Source organism: Bombyx mandarina, chromosome 16, assembly GCF_030267445.1.
Source record: "Bombyx mandarina strain Sakado chromosome 16, ASM3026744v2".
Taxonomy (NCBI): Eukaryota; Metazoa; Arthropoda; class Insecta; order Lepidoptera; family Bombycidae; genus Bombyx; species Bombyx mandarina.
Window position 1 is genome coordinate 2,158,558 of NC_143222.1, and position 14,756 is coordinate 2,173,313.

At 35.0% G+C, this 14,756-nt stretch overlaps 1 protein-coding gene across 1 annotated transcript in view; it reads right to left on the bottom strand.

Moving 5' to 3' along the window:
* Positions 1-285: 285 nt before the first annotated feature.
* The window catches only part of LOC114241757 (uncharacterized), a 77,063-nt gene continuing 62,592 nt past the window's right edge, over positions 286-14,756 (bottom strand). Inside the window, exons 9-13 of the mRNA XM_028172716.2 lie at positions 11,027-11,164; positions 4,352-4,527; positions 2,719-2,857; positions 1,901-2,006; positions 286-1,405 (exon numbers count right to left, since the gene is read on the bottom strand). Coding sequence (XP_028028517.2) covers positions 1,201-1,405; positions 1,901-2,006; positions 2,719-2,857; positions 4,352-4,527; positions 11,027-11,164 — 764 coding nt within the window. The 3' untranslated portion in view covers positions 286-1,200. The remainder of the gene's footprint in view (positions 1,406-1,900; positions 2,007-2,718; positions 2,858-4,351; positions 4,528-11,026; positions 11,165-14,756) is intronic.

Consider the following 14,756-nt stretch of genomic DNA (forward strand, 5'->3'; position numbering starts at 1 on the left):
AATAATTTTATGTATAAAAAGCGATCTCATATAAGGCACAAAGTCTAACTTGGCTTCAAGCCTATGTCTAATAAAGGTAGGATCACATTAAACTCTCAAAGAAGCGGTACGAATAACGCTTAAAAAAAATCAAGGTTTTATTGAGAGTTCGAGAATTTTAAATCCATACGAATATTTTGGACCCGGAAAATAACTTTGGAAACTACGCATACATTCAAACCTAAACTAAATGGTTACGTTATTAATTTTGATCTCTGTATAATTTATCATTTATATATTATTTAATTTTTAATTTTATATTATATCTTTATAAGATAAAAACAACGGTATGTTGAAAGCTGATCAGGATGAGTACGAACTAACCGCTAAAGTTCAATTCAATCTCTCAATCTCTTTCGCTCGCCTTCAGATATGACTAGCGGAACAGAGTCAACAAATATTTGATGTTTATCATCATTATATTTTAATTAATATTAACAATTACTTATTCGTAGTGTACTTTATTTACAAAAACCATATGTAATCAATTGTACATTGCTCGTTCTAATGAACCTTCTGTTTTGTTTTGTTTTTAATCAAAATAGTAATCTTGATATTCATTTACGTTAAGAACCTCATGCAGTCTACAAGAACATTTTCAAACATTCAAAACACGATGGACGTGATTCAAATTTCGGGAAAATTTAAAGCGATTCTGTGATTTAAACCACTTTGAATCCAATTTTAATGTTCAGTAACGAACCGTTGCTTAGTAACAATTAGTAAGATTTTTGCAACTATATGTTTAAACTAAGGCAAACCAAACGCAGTAAGTTGAGAAAAAACAAGAACGTCATCCAGGTATAGTACGAGAATATATTTTATAAAATATATTTTTCTATTCAATAAAATTACATATAAAAAAACACAAGTTCTAACGTGTTTCACTGTTTATTATCCTTCTTTAAATATTTATTTTTAATAATTCCGCTAGTATTATTCGCCTAAATTTCTAAGATACCTAAATACATCAGTTCTCTTTTTATTTGATGAAAACCACTGATCATATTCACGAGTACCAAACTTAAATTTAAATGATTTTAAACTTACTTATACCATGAAACCATGTATCTGATTGGCACTACTTTATCTTTTACTTTAACTTTTAACTTTTACTTACAAATCAATTTTAGACTAAACCTGTTTTAGTTGAAATTAAAATCACGCTTTTTTCTTTGTTTTGTTTTCTTCACTGAATATCTCATTGAATTCGTTCAGGAGGATGTCGACGACGTTGTTCTGTTGGATGCAGTCGACGGCTATGTTACGTGCCTTTGCCGTAACCGGGGCCCATAGTATCGTCGGCCCGAATACTATGGCTAGATTGGCTATGTGCATCCTATTTTTTTCACTGTACTGCTGTACCCTGTGAAATAACATAGTTCGCTATAACCCTTCAAGTTAAGGTGAGGAATTAACGTGATTGGAAGGTAGTCCACGTTTTATTCGAGTTGTTATAGCATATTAAGTTAAGGTGAAGAATCAACGTGATTTGAAAATAGTCCACGTTTTGTTGGAATTTTCGTGACAGTAACTCATCGAGTTTAGTTTTTAGGAAAAATGAGAAGATAAAATACTAGCAGACACTTAGCGTTGTCGACGACAATGAGCAACGCAAGTGACCAGTAAGATAATTGAGTTTCTTCAATATCATGTGCAACAGTTATATTTGATTAAGAAATAATTTATATTAGCTAAATGACAGTTCGCAGAGCACTAACCCGCGAACTTCCAAACTCTAAGTGTATTTCTTCTTACTTCTTCTTAAGCCATAAACTACGAAATCTTTCTTCAGACGAGACTTACGGAAATTCACTAAACTATAATTGAGCTTTCTACATCAATAAACATATTCAGTTACCTTAATAAATGTTCTAATAAGAATTTGAGCGTGTCCCTGTTGCATTGCGGCAGCGCTTGTATTATTTCCCTGAACTCTTTGATCTTCGCTTCCCTTGGCTTTATAGCTGCAAACGAATTGTTTACGATTAAACATTGCTTTCGATGTACACCCAAGCTTTCGGTTCATATGGTTTTAAGCTTGAGGTGGAAGCTTCGATTGTTGATAATGATAAAATATAAGATGTCCACCATGAACCATTAGTTTGTGGTACCAGAACCATGTATTGATTATCCAGAAAGTCTGGAATAACTATTTTAAGGAGAAGTGATTAGGCGTATACGTTGGGACGACGAGAGGAGAAGTCTTAAGCAATTTTGTGGCAACATCCACGCCGTAGTAATGATCTTCTCTCACTATAATACTTTAACAATTGGGCCGGCTATTAGAAAAATATTAAGCCACTCCTGCTTAATAGATTTTTGTCATATTTTCCAACTATCTCCTCAAATTCAAATCACGAGTGCATATCTTAATTCAAGGGACGAGGCATGATTACGTTAGAATCCATCGCAGTTTTGAAAGTTGACAAAACTGATTACGCTCGAGTGTGTAACGGAAATTCATACGCAAATATTCATCATCATCATCATCATCAGCCTTTATCTGCCCACTGCTGGACATAGGCCTTCCCCAATTCCTTCCACAGAATGCGGTCCTCCGCCTTCCGCATTCAACGACTTCCCGCCGTGCGCACTAAGTCGTCGGTCCACCTGGTCGGAGGACGCCCCACGCTGTAAGCGAATTAAGCTATAGTTGAAAGTCCTTGTTAAACTCACAGCAAGCGGCGAGAACTCTATGGAACAACGAGTACGGTATCAGCGGCTCCTTCAGCTCCCTGAAGAACAGTTTCAACGAGCCCGTCAGCACGTGGATGTCGCTGTTCTTGCTTATCACTGAGGTGTTGTTCTGATCGATCTGAAAATAATTTATCAATAGGTGGTAGGACCTCTTGTGAGTCCGCGCGGGTAGGTACCACCGCCCTGCCTATTTCTGCCGTGAAACAGTAATGCGTTTCGGTTTGAAGGGTGGGGTAGCCGCTGTAACTATACTTGAGACCTTAGAGCTTATATCTTAAGGTGGGGGGCGCAAAAAAAAGAAAAAAAAGGTGTATTACGCGAAATGCTTGATTCTAACTGTAAGGTTTGTGCAAACAATCTTCTGATGTGATAGTCATAATAATTCTTTTTTTTTATTGCTTATATGAGTGGCCGAGCTCACAGCCCACCTGGTGTTAAGTGGTTACTGGAGTCCATAGACATCTACAACGTAAATGCACCACCCACCTTGAGATATAAGTTCTAAGGTCTCACGGTTAGAACGGCTGCCCCACCTTTCAAACCGAAACGCATTACTGCTTCACGGCAGAAAGAGTGGTGGTACTCTAATGTATTGAGTAATTGTTTATTGATAAGCTTACAGTTACTGATGTGTATATAATACAAATGATATTATGCCTTGCGACGCCTTGCTGATGGCGGTACACGAAGTGAATGGAAATGTAAAATGGTAATAATGTAATGTAAAATCGCTGAAAAGTCTTAATCATGAGGTTTTTAGAAAACTTACAGTGAAGCTGGGAAGGATGCCTTCATAAGGCGCTATGTCAGTGTTACCTAACTATTCTTTTATATATTTGGAAATACACAAAGCAACGGTTTAGTCTAGCGTCGATGAAAGATCGGTAGGAACGTTTTGGCCATAACGATAGGAACGAAGTGGCGTCAATTGTTTTCATTTTATTAATTTAGTATTTCTTCAGGTTTAAACGTGCAATAATGGCGGTTTGTGAATCGTTTAGCATCTGTAAAAATGCACCGTAAAAGGGAAAACGAAACCGAGTCGCTGGACGTGGCTTCACGGGTTCTTGCATCAGTCATCATAGTCCTTAAAAGCACTGCTTCTGTTTCTCTCAGTACCGCCAAAAAGCTCCTACCGATCTTTCATCGACGCTAGACGAAACCGTTGTTGCTTTGTGCACTTCCACAGTAGATACAGCTTCTAATGACTGATGACTTCTAATGATGTGATGCAAGAACCCTTCAGCGACTCGGTTTCATTTTCCCTTATACGGTGCATTTTTACAGCTTCATTTTTCACATAGCATAATAATTCAAAATTTTACGCTGACAATAAAAAATTCAAAAAATCGATTGCCGTACTGAAAAAATGAAGAAGGAGAAAAGACCTACCATTAAAAAAGACATTAGTCTACAATTAAAAGTAAGCCCATAAAAACAACAATTTTGGATTCTAATTCTGTGCATTCTACTTTGATTTCCATCTCCACTCGTTACGTTTTAGAATCGCAGAAAACCATTGCTAATGCTATACTCATGGGCGTTACCTGATGCTGATTTCCTGAGGATTTAAAAAAAATTGTTTTAAATGAACAAGTTCGTAAGTGCTCACCTCTAACCGGATCTTCTGGACTTGGCTGAGGTTTCCGGAGGCTCTGTACAGGCCGTCAGTGCAGAGATTCTCATCGCTACTTTCGATTTCATTGACGCAGGCCACCACGAATTCCGGGACCTGGGGGCTGGTCTGCGGACAAACCTCCGCAAGGTTCCTCCCGAAGACCGGTTCATCTGTTAAATTAAAACATTCACCTCAAGTATTCATATTGACAATTTCATCACGAAAAACAATTTAGATACTATTTATGTACATTATTATATTACTAGAGGTCCCGCAGTAGTCGAAATTCGACTATAATTAATTGGAATTGTAAGTTTGTACACTATTATGATATTTTTTTATACTTCTATAATCACAAATTTTGCCAAGACTACACTATATAAAATATTAACAAAGACAAACAATATTTAATCTATTCTCAATTTGACAACAGACGTCAAGAACAAAAGTTTGAAATAGTATGCATGCGTGTGTGCGTCAAATACATGGTATGTAGTGTGTGTAATGTTTTCTTTATTGATTTAATGTATCTTTTATGCATTATTAAAAAAAAAAATTAGCATTGTACACTTCTTCTCTATATTCTCTATAAGTGTGTAAAATTTCCTACTCCTCCGTCAGCGCAATTTTCGTAAAAAGTGATACAAAATTTTTGCTTCACGTATTAATATATAGATTCTTAGTACGACTATGTTTTTTTTCCTTATAACTCACTTTAATTAGATTTTTATTAAGGAAAAAATAATGTATGTTCATGTTCTATACATGTTCTTTTCTCATTAGTATTAACCAAAAAATTGCTGTACTTCGTACATCAAAGGACGACATCAATTTTTATTCTTTAACAAGCTTCGCCAAAAAGTCCACAGATTGCCTAGCTTTTTCCCCTACCTATTCGCTAACAGCTTAAGGGGTTATTCCAACTACGCACTGGCTAGTGTTTAGTAATAATCGGAGACCATAGAAATAACGTTGAACTATTTCGAGCAATTTAAGATTCTTAAATGTTGTCAGTTCAAAAATATATTTACTATATTTATATATTTCACTGGTGGTAGGACCTCTTGTGAGTCCGCACGGGTAGGTACCACCACCCCGCCTATTTCTGCCGTGAAGCAATAATGCGTTTCGGTTTTAAGGGTGGGGTAGCCGTCGTAACTATACTGAGACCTTAGAACTTATATCTCCAGGTGGGTGGCGCATTTATGTTGTAGATGTCTACGGGCTCCAGTAACCATTTAACATCAAGTGGGCTGTGAGCTCGTCCACCCACCTAAGAAATAAGAAAAAAAAACATATCGAACACCCAGAAAGAAGTAAACGCCCGACGTGGGAACCGAACCTACGACCCTTGGCGCAACAGTTAGGCCCGCTAACCGCTAACGGCTGTACCACCGAGTCAGTCAAATATGTCTATAAAAAGTGAATTACAGTTTATTAAAATTTATTTAAATGACTTTATAATATCGCTAAATAAATTCGAATAAATATTAAAGAGCGCGTGTTGTCATAAATGACTAATTGACGTGTTTTAGTGAAGTGTGGTATGTCCTATGGTCGGTTAGTCTAAATTTGTTTTGTTTCCCAATTCCATCCATTAACTAACAAAATACGCTTTTATAGAAAATCCAACTAAAAAATAGTTTTTTTTTTTAATAAATTTGAATTAAAAATAAAGTATGAAATAAATATTTTATTGTAAAAAAATCGTGGAGTGCATGGTAATGCATAAGTAGTTATAAATATTTTATGAACAGATATGAGTAGAAGGGTTATTTTGAAATATCCTGAAAAGCAAGCACCCCACGCTTTTTTACAATAAAATCATTTTTTCTTACACTATTTTTAATTCAAATTTATTAAAATTTATTTGCTATTTTTTACTTGGATTTTCTATAAAGTATTTTGTTAGTTTTTTTAATATTGAATTGTCATCGGTCCTTAATAAGTATACCAAATTATGAGTTAATCCGATGTTTTGAAGGGGGTCAAAATTATGTTCAAAGATCCCGTTACAAACATACATGCTTTAATAAAAGCAAATTAAAAATAAAATTTAATTATTACTTTTGTACTAAAAATATTGACATTGCATCCGTGCTTTGAATGATTAGCCATTAGGATTTTTGGGCTTTTTTCCATGTGAATTATGAATTATTTGGATACGAATAATCGATGGTGAGATGCGTTTGTCATTAATGTTTTGACATCAACAACTTGGAGTCGGTATGCTGTGAAAGTGATGAAGAATCAGTGATAATGGAGAGCGACTTGAGTTATTTCGTTATATCGATTTAAAAATCGATATTATTTATTTCATTAAATACAATTTAATATAAATTTCGGTTTAAAAAAATCGATATTAATCATTCGATAAGTCCAAGACTTGTATTATTCTTACACTTTGCAGTTTTGTTATTTGTTTTCCAACAAAAACACACACCGAAATAAACACACAATTTTAACATAGATTCGCGTACTTAAAAACGAAAAAAATATACACATATCTTAATTATATCGTACAACCATCCACCGCAAACTTAAATATAAAATGGAAAGCACTAAATTAGTAGTAATAAAGGGTTTGGGTTTTGATAAAAACAAAAACAAAATAAAACAATAAAATAAAACAGCAAAACAATTTTGTTATATTAAATCGTACAATCGTAAAACAAAAGCGTTAAGGATTTTTGAGTCGATTACTTTCAGCACTTGTGATAAAAAAAAAACGAATTTGGATAAGGAACGACTTATGTACATGTCTTCTCGTATTAAAACTGTATAATCCCAAAACTTACTAATTTTACAGGAGAGTGTTTTAAAGATTTATAAGAAGACATGGATGGAGTGTGTGAATGACGATATGAGAGAGAGAGGAGTGAGTGTTGAGATGACGACTGATAGAAGAAAATGGAAGAGAAAAATTAGCTGTGCCGACCCCACCTAGTGGGATAAGGTGGAGAAAAAGAAGAAGAAGTGTTTTAAAGATTTAACTTCTGATATTTTTTATTATATATTAATCATCTTTGCAACATTAATTTTTTATTTTTTACCAATTACATTATCTGTCTTTTTAAGGAAGAAAAATAATAATATATTACATAGGTAAAGTAAAAAAAAAAAACTAGACTACGCTCTTTTGACAGTATTAATGAGAAAAATACTGGTGATACCAAATCTTTACGTATATTAACTCAATTTCGAATATTTTTGGAAATTGTACACTTTTAATGCGAAAAGACGATATGTGCATATGGGGTTCTGTATTCTGACACAGTAGCAACCGCCGGCGCCGGTCGTGCTACACATCTGAACATTCACCGGAGGTTAAAATACCTTTTTGCCATTTACCTGGCATTTACCAATCTGATACGACTATGCGTTTCCGTTCGAAGAGTCAAATAGCCATTTTATCTAAGTTTCAGAAGGACATAACAATTAGAAGTAATTGAAAATTAAATTGGAAATATTTTTTGTTACTTCACATGAAATAAGCCCACGGACCGCTGGTGAGTTTTTACCGGAACCCACAGAAATCAAAAGGTCGTCACCTGGAAGAGATCGCTCTTAGCGATAAGACCGCCAATTGTACTTTTCTTTTTTGTATTTAATGTTTCGCATTGTTTATATTTTTGGTGTACAATAAAGAATTCTCTCTCTCTCTCTCTCACCATCCACCTCAGACCGTGTCGAAATATCGAATGTAACAACTACGTGCTGCATCACAATAGACCATACCATCAACTGAAGCTCAAATCTGGTAAAATGGCTTTACTATTACTGTCCTGGAGAAACACAAGACTAGCCAATTTTAATGCTGACAGTCTTGAAAATAGTTTTTTTTTGTCTTAGATTAATGGATGAGCTCACGACCCACCTGGTGTTAAGTGGTTGCCGGGGCTCACGGGCATCAACAGCGTAAATGTCGCCACCCGCGTTGAGACAGATCTAAGTCTCCGTCCTACAGTACAACGGCTGCCCCGGGCTTCAAACCCCGGATCAAGACACCCCACCATTATCCTAATAACGCAAATTCTTTTACGTCTGAAACTAAGCGACTCATTTACAATACGCATTATAAAACTTACCTTATTAATATTTCATAAGCAGATACAATAGCGCCACCGAATAACAATTAACTATTGCATATTAGTATTTGTTTGATCTAATTTCAGAATCGCACACATCAATTATAATAATAATTATAATTTTTATATTACCTCTTTCAAAAGTAAATACTCGTACAATAAAAATACAATTCAAAGTTAAAAATTATTTTGTTAACCTTTCTCTGTACAAGGTTCAAAGACTTGCATTACTGATCTCAAAGCTCTTTTTTTCCCCCTACTTATTCACTGATAGCATAGGGGGCCATTCCAACTACGCTCGGGAAGGTAAAGTCACGGGCTCAAGCTGAATTTGCTAACACTAGCCCTAGCAAGAGCAGTGTTTCGCAGAATCTACTACCGGATCGGTATCGCGACCCACTGAGAAGATCCGGCGAGAAACTCATTAGGCTCGCCAAGTTCCTCCCTTCCTAGTTTAGGTTAGGTTGTGAGCGGAACGCGTGAGTTAGCGCTGAGAGATTGAGAGAGAGAGCGTGCAATTTTTTTTATACCTATGCTGATAGACTTGAGAGGCTATTTCAGCTTCTCCCTAACGTGTAGGTGAGCTCACGGGACTCAAACCGGAGTGATGCTAACACTGGCAAGAGGCTAACCTAGCAAGAGCAGTGCTTCGCAGAATCTACCACCGGAAGCGTGCTATCCAATGCAATGCCGGAATCCAATCTATATTCCCCTGTTTCATTTTATTACAAATCACCGACAACGAAGTTACCGTTGCCCGGACTACGTCCATCTACTAATTACAATTTTTTTTTTAATCAATATGATCTCGTTAAAAAATAATTTTGAGATGAACGCATTTTAATTTATTTGAGAATCTCACACTGAAGTTATACTTAAATTACCGAAACACAACTACGTCCAATTGAATTGTTTATTAATCCTAAAACTGCCCAAATGGCATATACTTATATAAACACGACTTTAAACATGTTTTTTAATTCAATTTGTTTTCTGCGACCCTTTACCCTAACACTAAAAGGGCTTATACAGGCTGACTGGTTGAACACTTTACACACTCAAGGACATGATAATTCATGGCCACATGAAACATTTAAAATCACTACATAGTATAAAACAAAGTCGCTTTCTCTGTCCCTATATCTGTCCCTATGTATGCTTAAATCTTTAAAACTACGCAACGGATTTTGATACGGTTTTTTTTAATAGATAGAGTGATTGAAGAGGAAGGTTTATATGTATAATAACATCCATTAAATAGTGGAGAAATCAATAATAAATTACAGTTTCCGAAGCGAAGCGAGGGCGGGTCGCTAGTATATAATAAAAAAAATACAAATAAACTACAGAGAAAACCTTCATTAAATTAATTTGCTAAAACTCGAAATTTGTGGACACCGCGCGACGTGAGTGACCACACTTTATTGTTTTGAGTAGATAATTAAACATAAATTAGGCAGATATTAGGCACCTATTTTTTTGCTTAATTATAACGAAAATCAAGTACCTGAGCACTTATCAATATGTGAAGTGCTCAACCAGTCAACCCGTATTTAAAATTAGTTACATTACCGCAAAAACAATTAGCTTTCGATATAAATCTACTAATACATTATTTATGTACAATATATTAAAATGTTTAAGTATTAAAAATAGCCAAAACTACTAACTACAAAAGATCTATGTATATACAAAAATATTACTAACATGGACGTGATCGGCAAGGATTCAACATGTGGCCTGGGTGGTTTTAGAAGTCTACTGGGTGCGTTCGTGGAGATAAAGTTTCTGTCCCTCTCTAACGTGGGCTTTAGAAGAGAGTGTGACCGATCCACCAGTATCCTATCAGTTGTGGGGTTCTACTGTGAGACTCTTGCATAATAAGCAAGTGGAATTGTGGCACTCTTTCTTTTTCAATTTTAAATACACGAGCTACGTCAATCAACTGGCAAGCATCTGTGAAACCAACCATTTTTAATGCCATTAACATTGTCAATTTGTTGTAGACTAATACTGATGAACCAAGAAGATTATTTTTCAACAGGCTCAAATTTCAGAAGCGATCTGTGCTTGTGTGATCCATAGAACTTGAAACTCGAAAACAAAAACTATTTAAGTGAATCTCAGAGAAATTTAGATATTCAAACAATTTATGTGGGAATGTACTTATAGATTCTAAATATAAAGTTAATTTTCAAATTGTCAAGAAACAAAGAAAATTTGTTTGTTGAACAGATTTTATTTTCGTTTGGAAAGATTCGATTGGATTAACTATTAAAAAATTCATGATTAATTAATTGAATTTGCAATTATTTTTTATATCACAACTACACGGACTATATTGATCGATAGTAACAAGGATATTTTGAGTCCGGTAATCCAGAATCGATTAGCGGTCGGAGCCAGTAATTTTGTAAGAGAGACTTTTTGCGCAGAAGAAAACAAATCTTTATTTATTCCTTAACCTCGAATAGGAATACCATCATGATCCACGCCAAGACCACGTCCATGCTCTAAGCTAAACCAAACAACCGATAAAACCAAAGCCCGCACGCAGCCACCAATTAAACAAATACCGAACCTTTGTAGATTCCCTTTTTGACGAGTACCTCCATCGCCGGCCTCTTCGCAAAGAACTTCCTCAATCTACTTTTCACGTGGGTCTTTTGTATCGACGTTTCCGTGGAGTCGCTCAGGTCCTCGTTACTGCTCCCGCCAACTGGAAGCGAAATTTCGAAAATCGATAACAAAGATATCGAGTAAATATTAACGGAAGACATTAGCAATTTTAAGGCTTCAAGAATACGATGTACGCTGTAAATCTGATACAATTAATCTGTGAATAATAACTTTGTCAGTATATGTGCATACCAGACATGACATTTCAATAATTAATGAATGATTTACGTTTAATTTTAAAATTATTTGACTTCGAAATTATGATGAATAAATCTAATATAGAACATGCTATTTATGACCCCGATTCATTTAGGTTTACCACCATTTTAAAGTCGTAAAAGTGTATTAGATTTACAGCACGATGTATGTATTGAAATATAGAAGCAATTTACCACAAAACCTTTATATTATTCAGACAGGCAGGAACAGAGTAGCTTAGAAGCAAGAGACCGATTTAGTATTTACTAATCCCCACCTCCACATGTTAAACATCACAATACATTTTCGCATACAATTTGACGTACAAACGGATCAAGAAATAGAAATTGATTAGAATTATTTAGACGCATCATTAATACACAAACAGAGGGAGCAGAAGATTTATTTGAAAAGAAAACAGAATCATTTCGATTTCTATAAGACACATACGATCTTGACGAAACACAGACACATCCGCGTATCAATACTGAATGTAGGTAGTTCACACTAAATATTTACCTTCATTTTCGTGTCCCTTCTGTAATGCACGGCTCGATAAATTTCAAAACTGAATAAATATTATATTAAATATTTACAAACGTCACAATATCATCAATAGCTCCGCGCGAGGAGATAGATAATGATAACGTATCGTCGATACGCGATAAAAAAAAAACTCCTTTGCACGCTATCAGTTCAATATATTCTCGTATAATTAATTACATTCATATTATTATTTGTCGTCTAGTTTGACGGGTGTCGCATATGCATAAGATTATTTGAACTGTCATGGTGTTTGGAGAGGTTATGAATGCGCTAATTGGTGCTTTTTGAACGAGATATCGTAGCGATCATTGAATTAAATAAAGGACAATGCCCATTTTCTATGGGCGTTTGGGCCCCTAAAAAAAGTTGTCGGGTGATAATGATTTTAACTTAATTTGATAGACAAAGAAATATCGTTTCATATTCAGAAAACGATTTTTATATTCTCACCCAGGTTTAAGAGAAATCTGTTTTTTTCTGCAACTAAAATTAAGTTGTTAATTGTTTTCTTCGAAATCAATAATCGCTCTCATCATTATTTACAGTATTAAATAAGTTAATTGTGGTTAATGTTGCTAGAAATAAGCCCTTACGTACATTTTATTATTATTATATCCTCATAATACTATTAAAATGAAATGAAATCCGGAAGCCGGCAACGATATTGTTGTTGTTTTTAAATTCGCCAACAAGCAGGCAAAGAGCGTAGCCTATACAGTCTGTCATAGTTATATTTTTTATGTTAATAAAAATCCGGTGTATTTCTTTTTATTGCTTTTTGGGAGTTTTGACGTCAACTTGATGAATAGCACATTGAGTGAGCGTAAATTTCCGCAGACCTTTTATCTTGAAAAAAAAAACAGTCACTGCTATGTTAGCCACAGTTTTATTCCAATGCCTCAATAATCGTGAACAACGATTATTGACATTTAATACACAAAACAACACCCAATTTGTATATTATACATCACAATAAGCTATTAAAAAAACATAAAATAAAACTTCAAGTACGCTTCACTCGGGTTGCTGCCAAAACTCTCTGATCATATATAATAAGAATAGAGTAATGGTAGGCCATTGAGATTTTTACTAATGGAATCATTAATATCTAAAAATATTAAATAATTCATGGTTTTAAGTAATAATTATTATTACAATACATAAATATTGAATTGAACAACAATAAACTAAAAAGTCTGTGAATTATAACCAAGAGCAATTTTTTTAATTTGTTGTTCAAGTCACAGACAACTCTTTCGTTTGTCAGCATATAAGTTTACTATAAGGCTGTATGGGCTAATTTTCCCTTTGTCTATTGGCGAATTTAATAACTATGGCACTCAGTTTTGGGATGTTATCAAATAAGTAATTTTTTTTTTGTAAAACAATGCCAGGGTGAAAGAAGTGTTGATACATAAACTAAACAACATGAAAAAATAAGGCATAGTTTTTCAAGTACAAATAGTTTTGTCATGAAGTTGGCCCACTTTTGGGCATTGTCCTTTAGTAATATTTTTTTTATAAAAACCAATTCTTTGACTGTTAATTCTATAAACAGCTGGCATTCGTAGCTACCAGCCAAACTTCATAGTTTATATCTATACATATAAGTAAAATTGGTGTGTCTGTTTGTAATATTGAAATAGCTGCTTTTTACTACATGCATATGAATATAATATATACGGTACATACACCAACATAACATTTTTTACAATTTTTGTCAGTCTGTCTGTTTGTTCCGGCTAATCTCTGGAATGGCTGGACCGATTTTGACGGGACTTTCAATGATAGGTAGCTGATGATATAAGGAGTAGCTTGGCTACTTTTTTTAGACTAGCTTCGCCTCGCGATGTCACCCGCGGTACGACAATAACCGCGGGACTCAGCTATCAATAATAAAATTTAATGTTTCCGAAGCGAAGCGAGGGCGGGTCGCTAGTATTTCTATATATCGAGAGGTGAAATGCTATTAGGTTTAAGAGACACTTTTGCAACTTCACAGGAGAGCCATTTAAAGTTTAAAATTTGGAAAATAAATATCATAACAAATAAACTTCTTCTGCTATCAGAATGTTATAAACTTAATTGAAGTTCAATTAAAAAGCATCGAACTATTGATGCTAATACCAAATAAAACGGACCTTTAATTACAAAGATAAACGAACGTATTAAGCGAAATGTCGCTTAAACCAAAAAGCCTTTCACCTCTCGATATATAAAAATACATATGCACAGACACATCCGTAACAATTTGTCTCCTCTGTTTGACAAAGAATCCCGTCTTTTTTTTATTGTTTCTCCGCCATCACTAGATCCATGAGCGTGTTTCATGAAAAGTATTAAAACTATGGATATAAAACGATGGATAGTTGTACAGACACTGGTGGTAGGACCTCTTGTGAGTCCGCACGGGTAGGTACTACCACCCCGCCTGTTTCCGCCGCCGTGAAGCAGTAATGCGTTTCGGTTTGAGGGGTGCGGTAGCCGTTGTAACTATACCTGATATCTTAGAACTTATATCTCGAGGTGGGTGGCACATTTACGTTGTAGATGTCTATGGGCTCCAGTAACCACTTAACACCAGGTGGGCTGTGAGCTCGTCCATCCATCTAAGCAATAAATAAATAAAAAGTCACATGTAAATAATTGAGGCTGTCAGCGCTGACAGCCTCAATTATGCGAAGTATTATGACTTTCCGAAAATCAAAGAGTTACATAGGCTTTTTTGATTAGCTTGAGAGAGACAAGCGATTTAAATACAACTTGTTGTCTATGTAATGTAATTTGACAATGTTCGATTGCCAGCCCGCAGAACGTGAGCACTTATGATCACACCTCCATATAGCATATCGACGCTTGAAAGGCAAACGTGACTAAGCGACAATAAC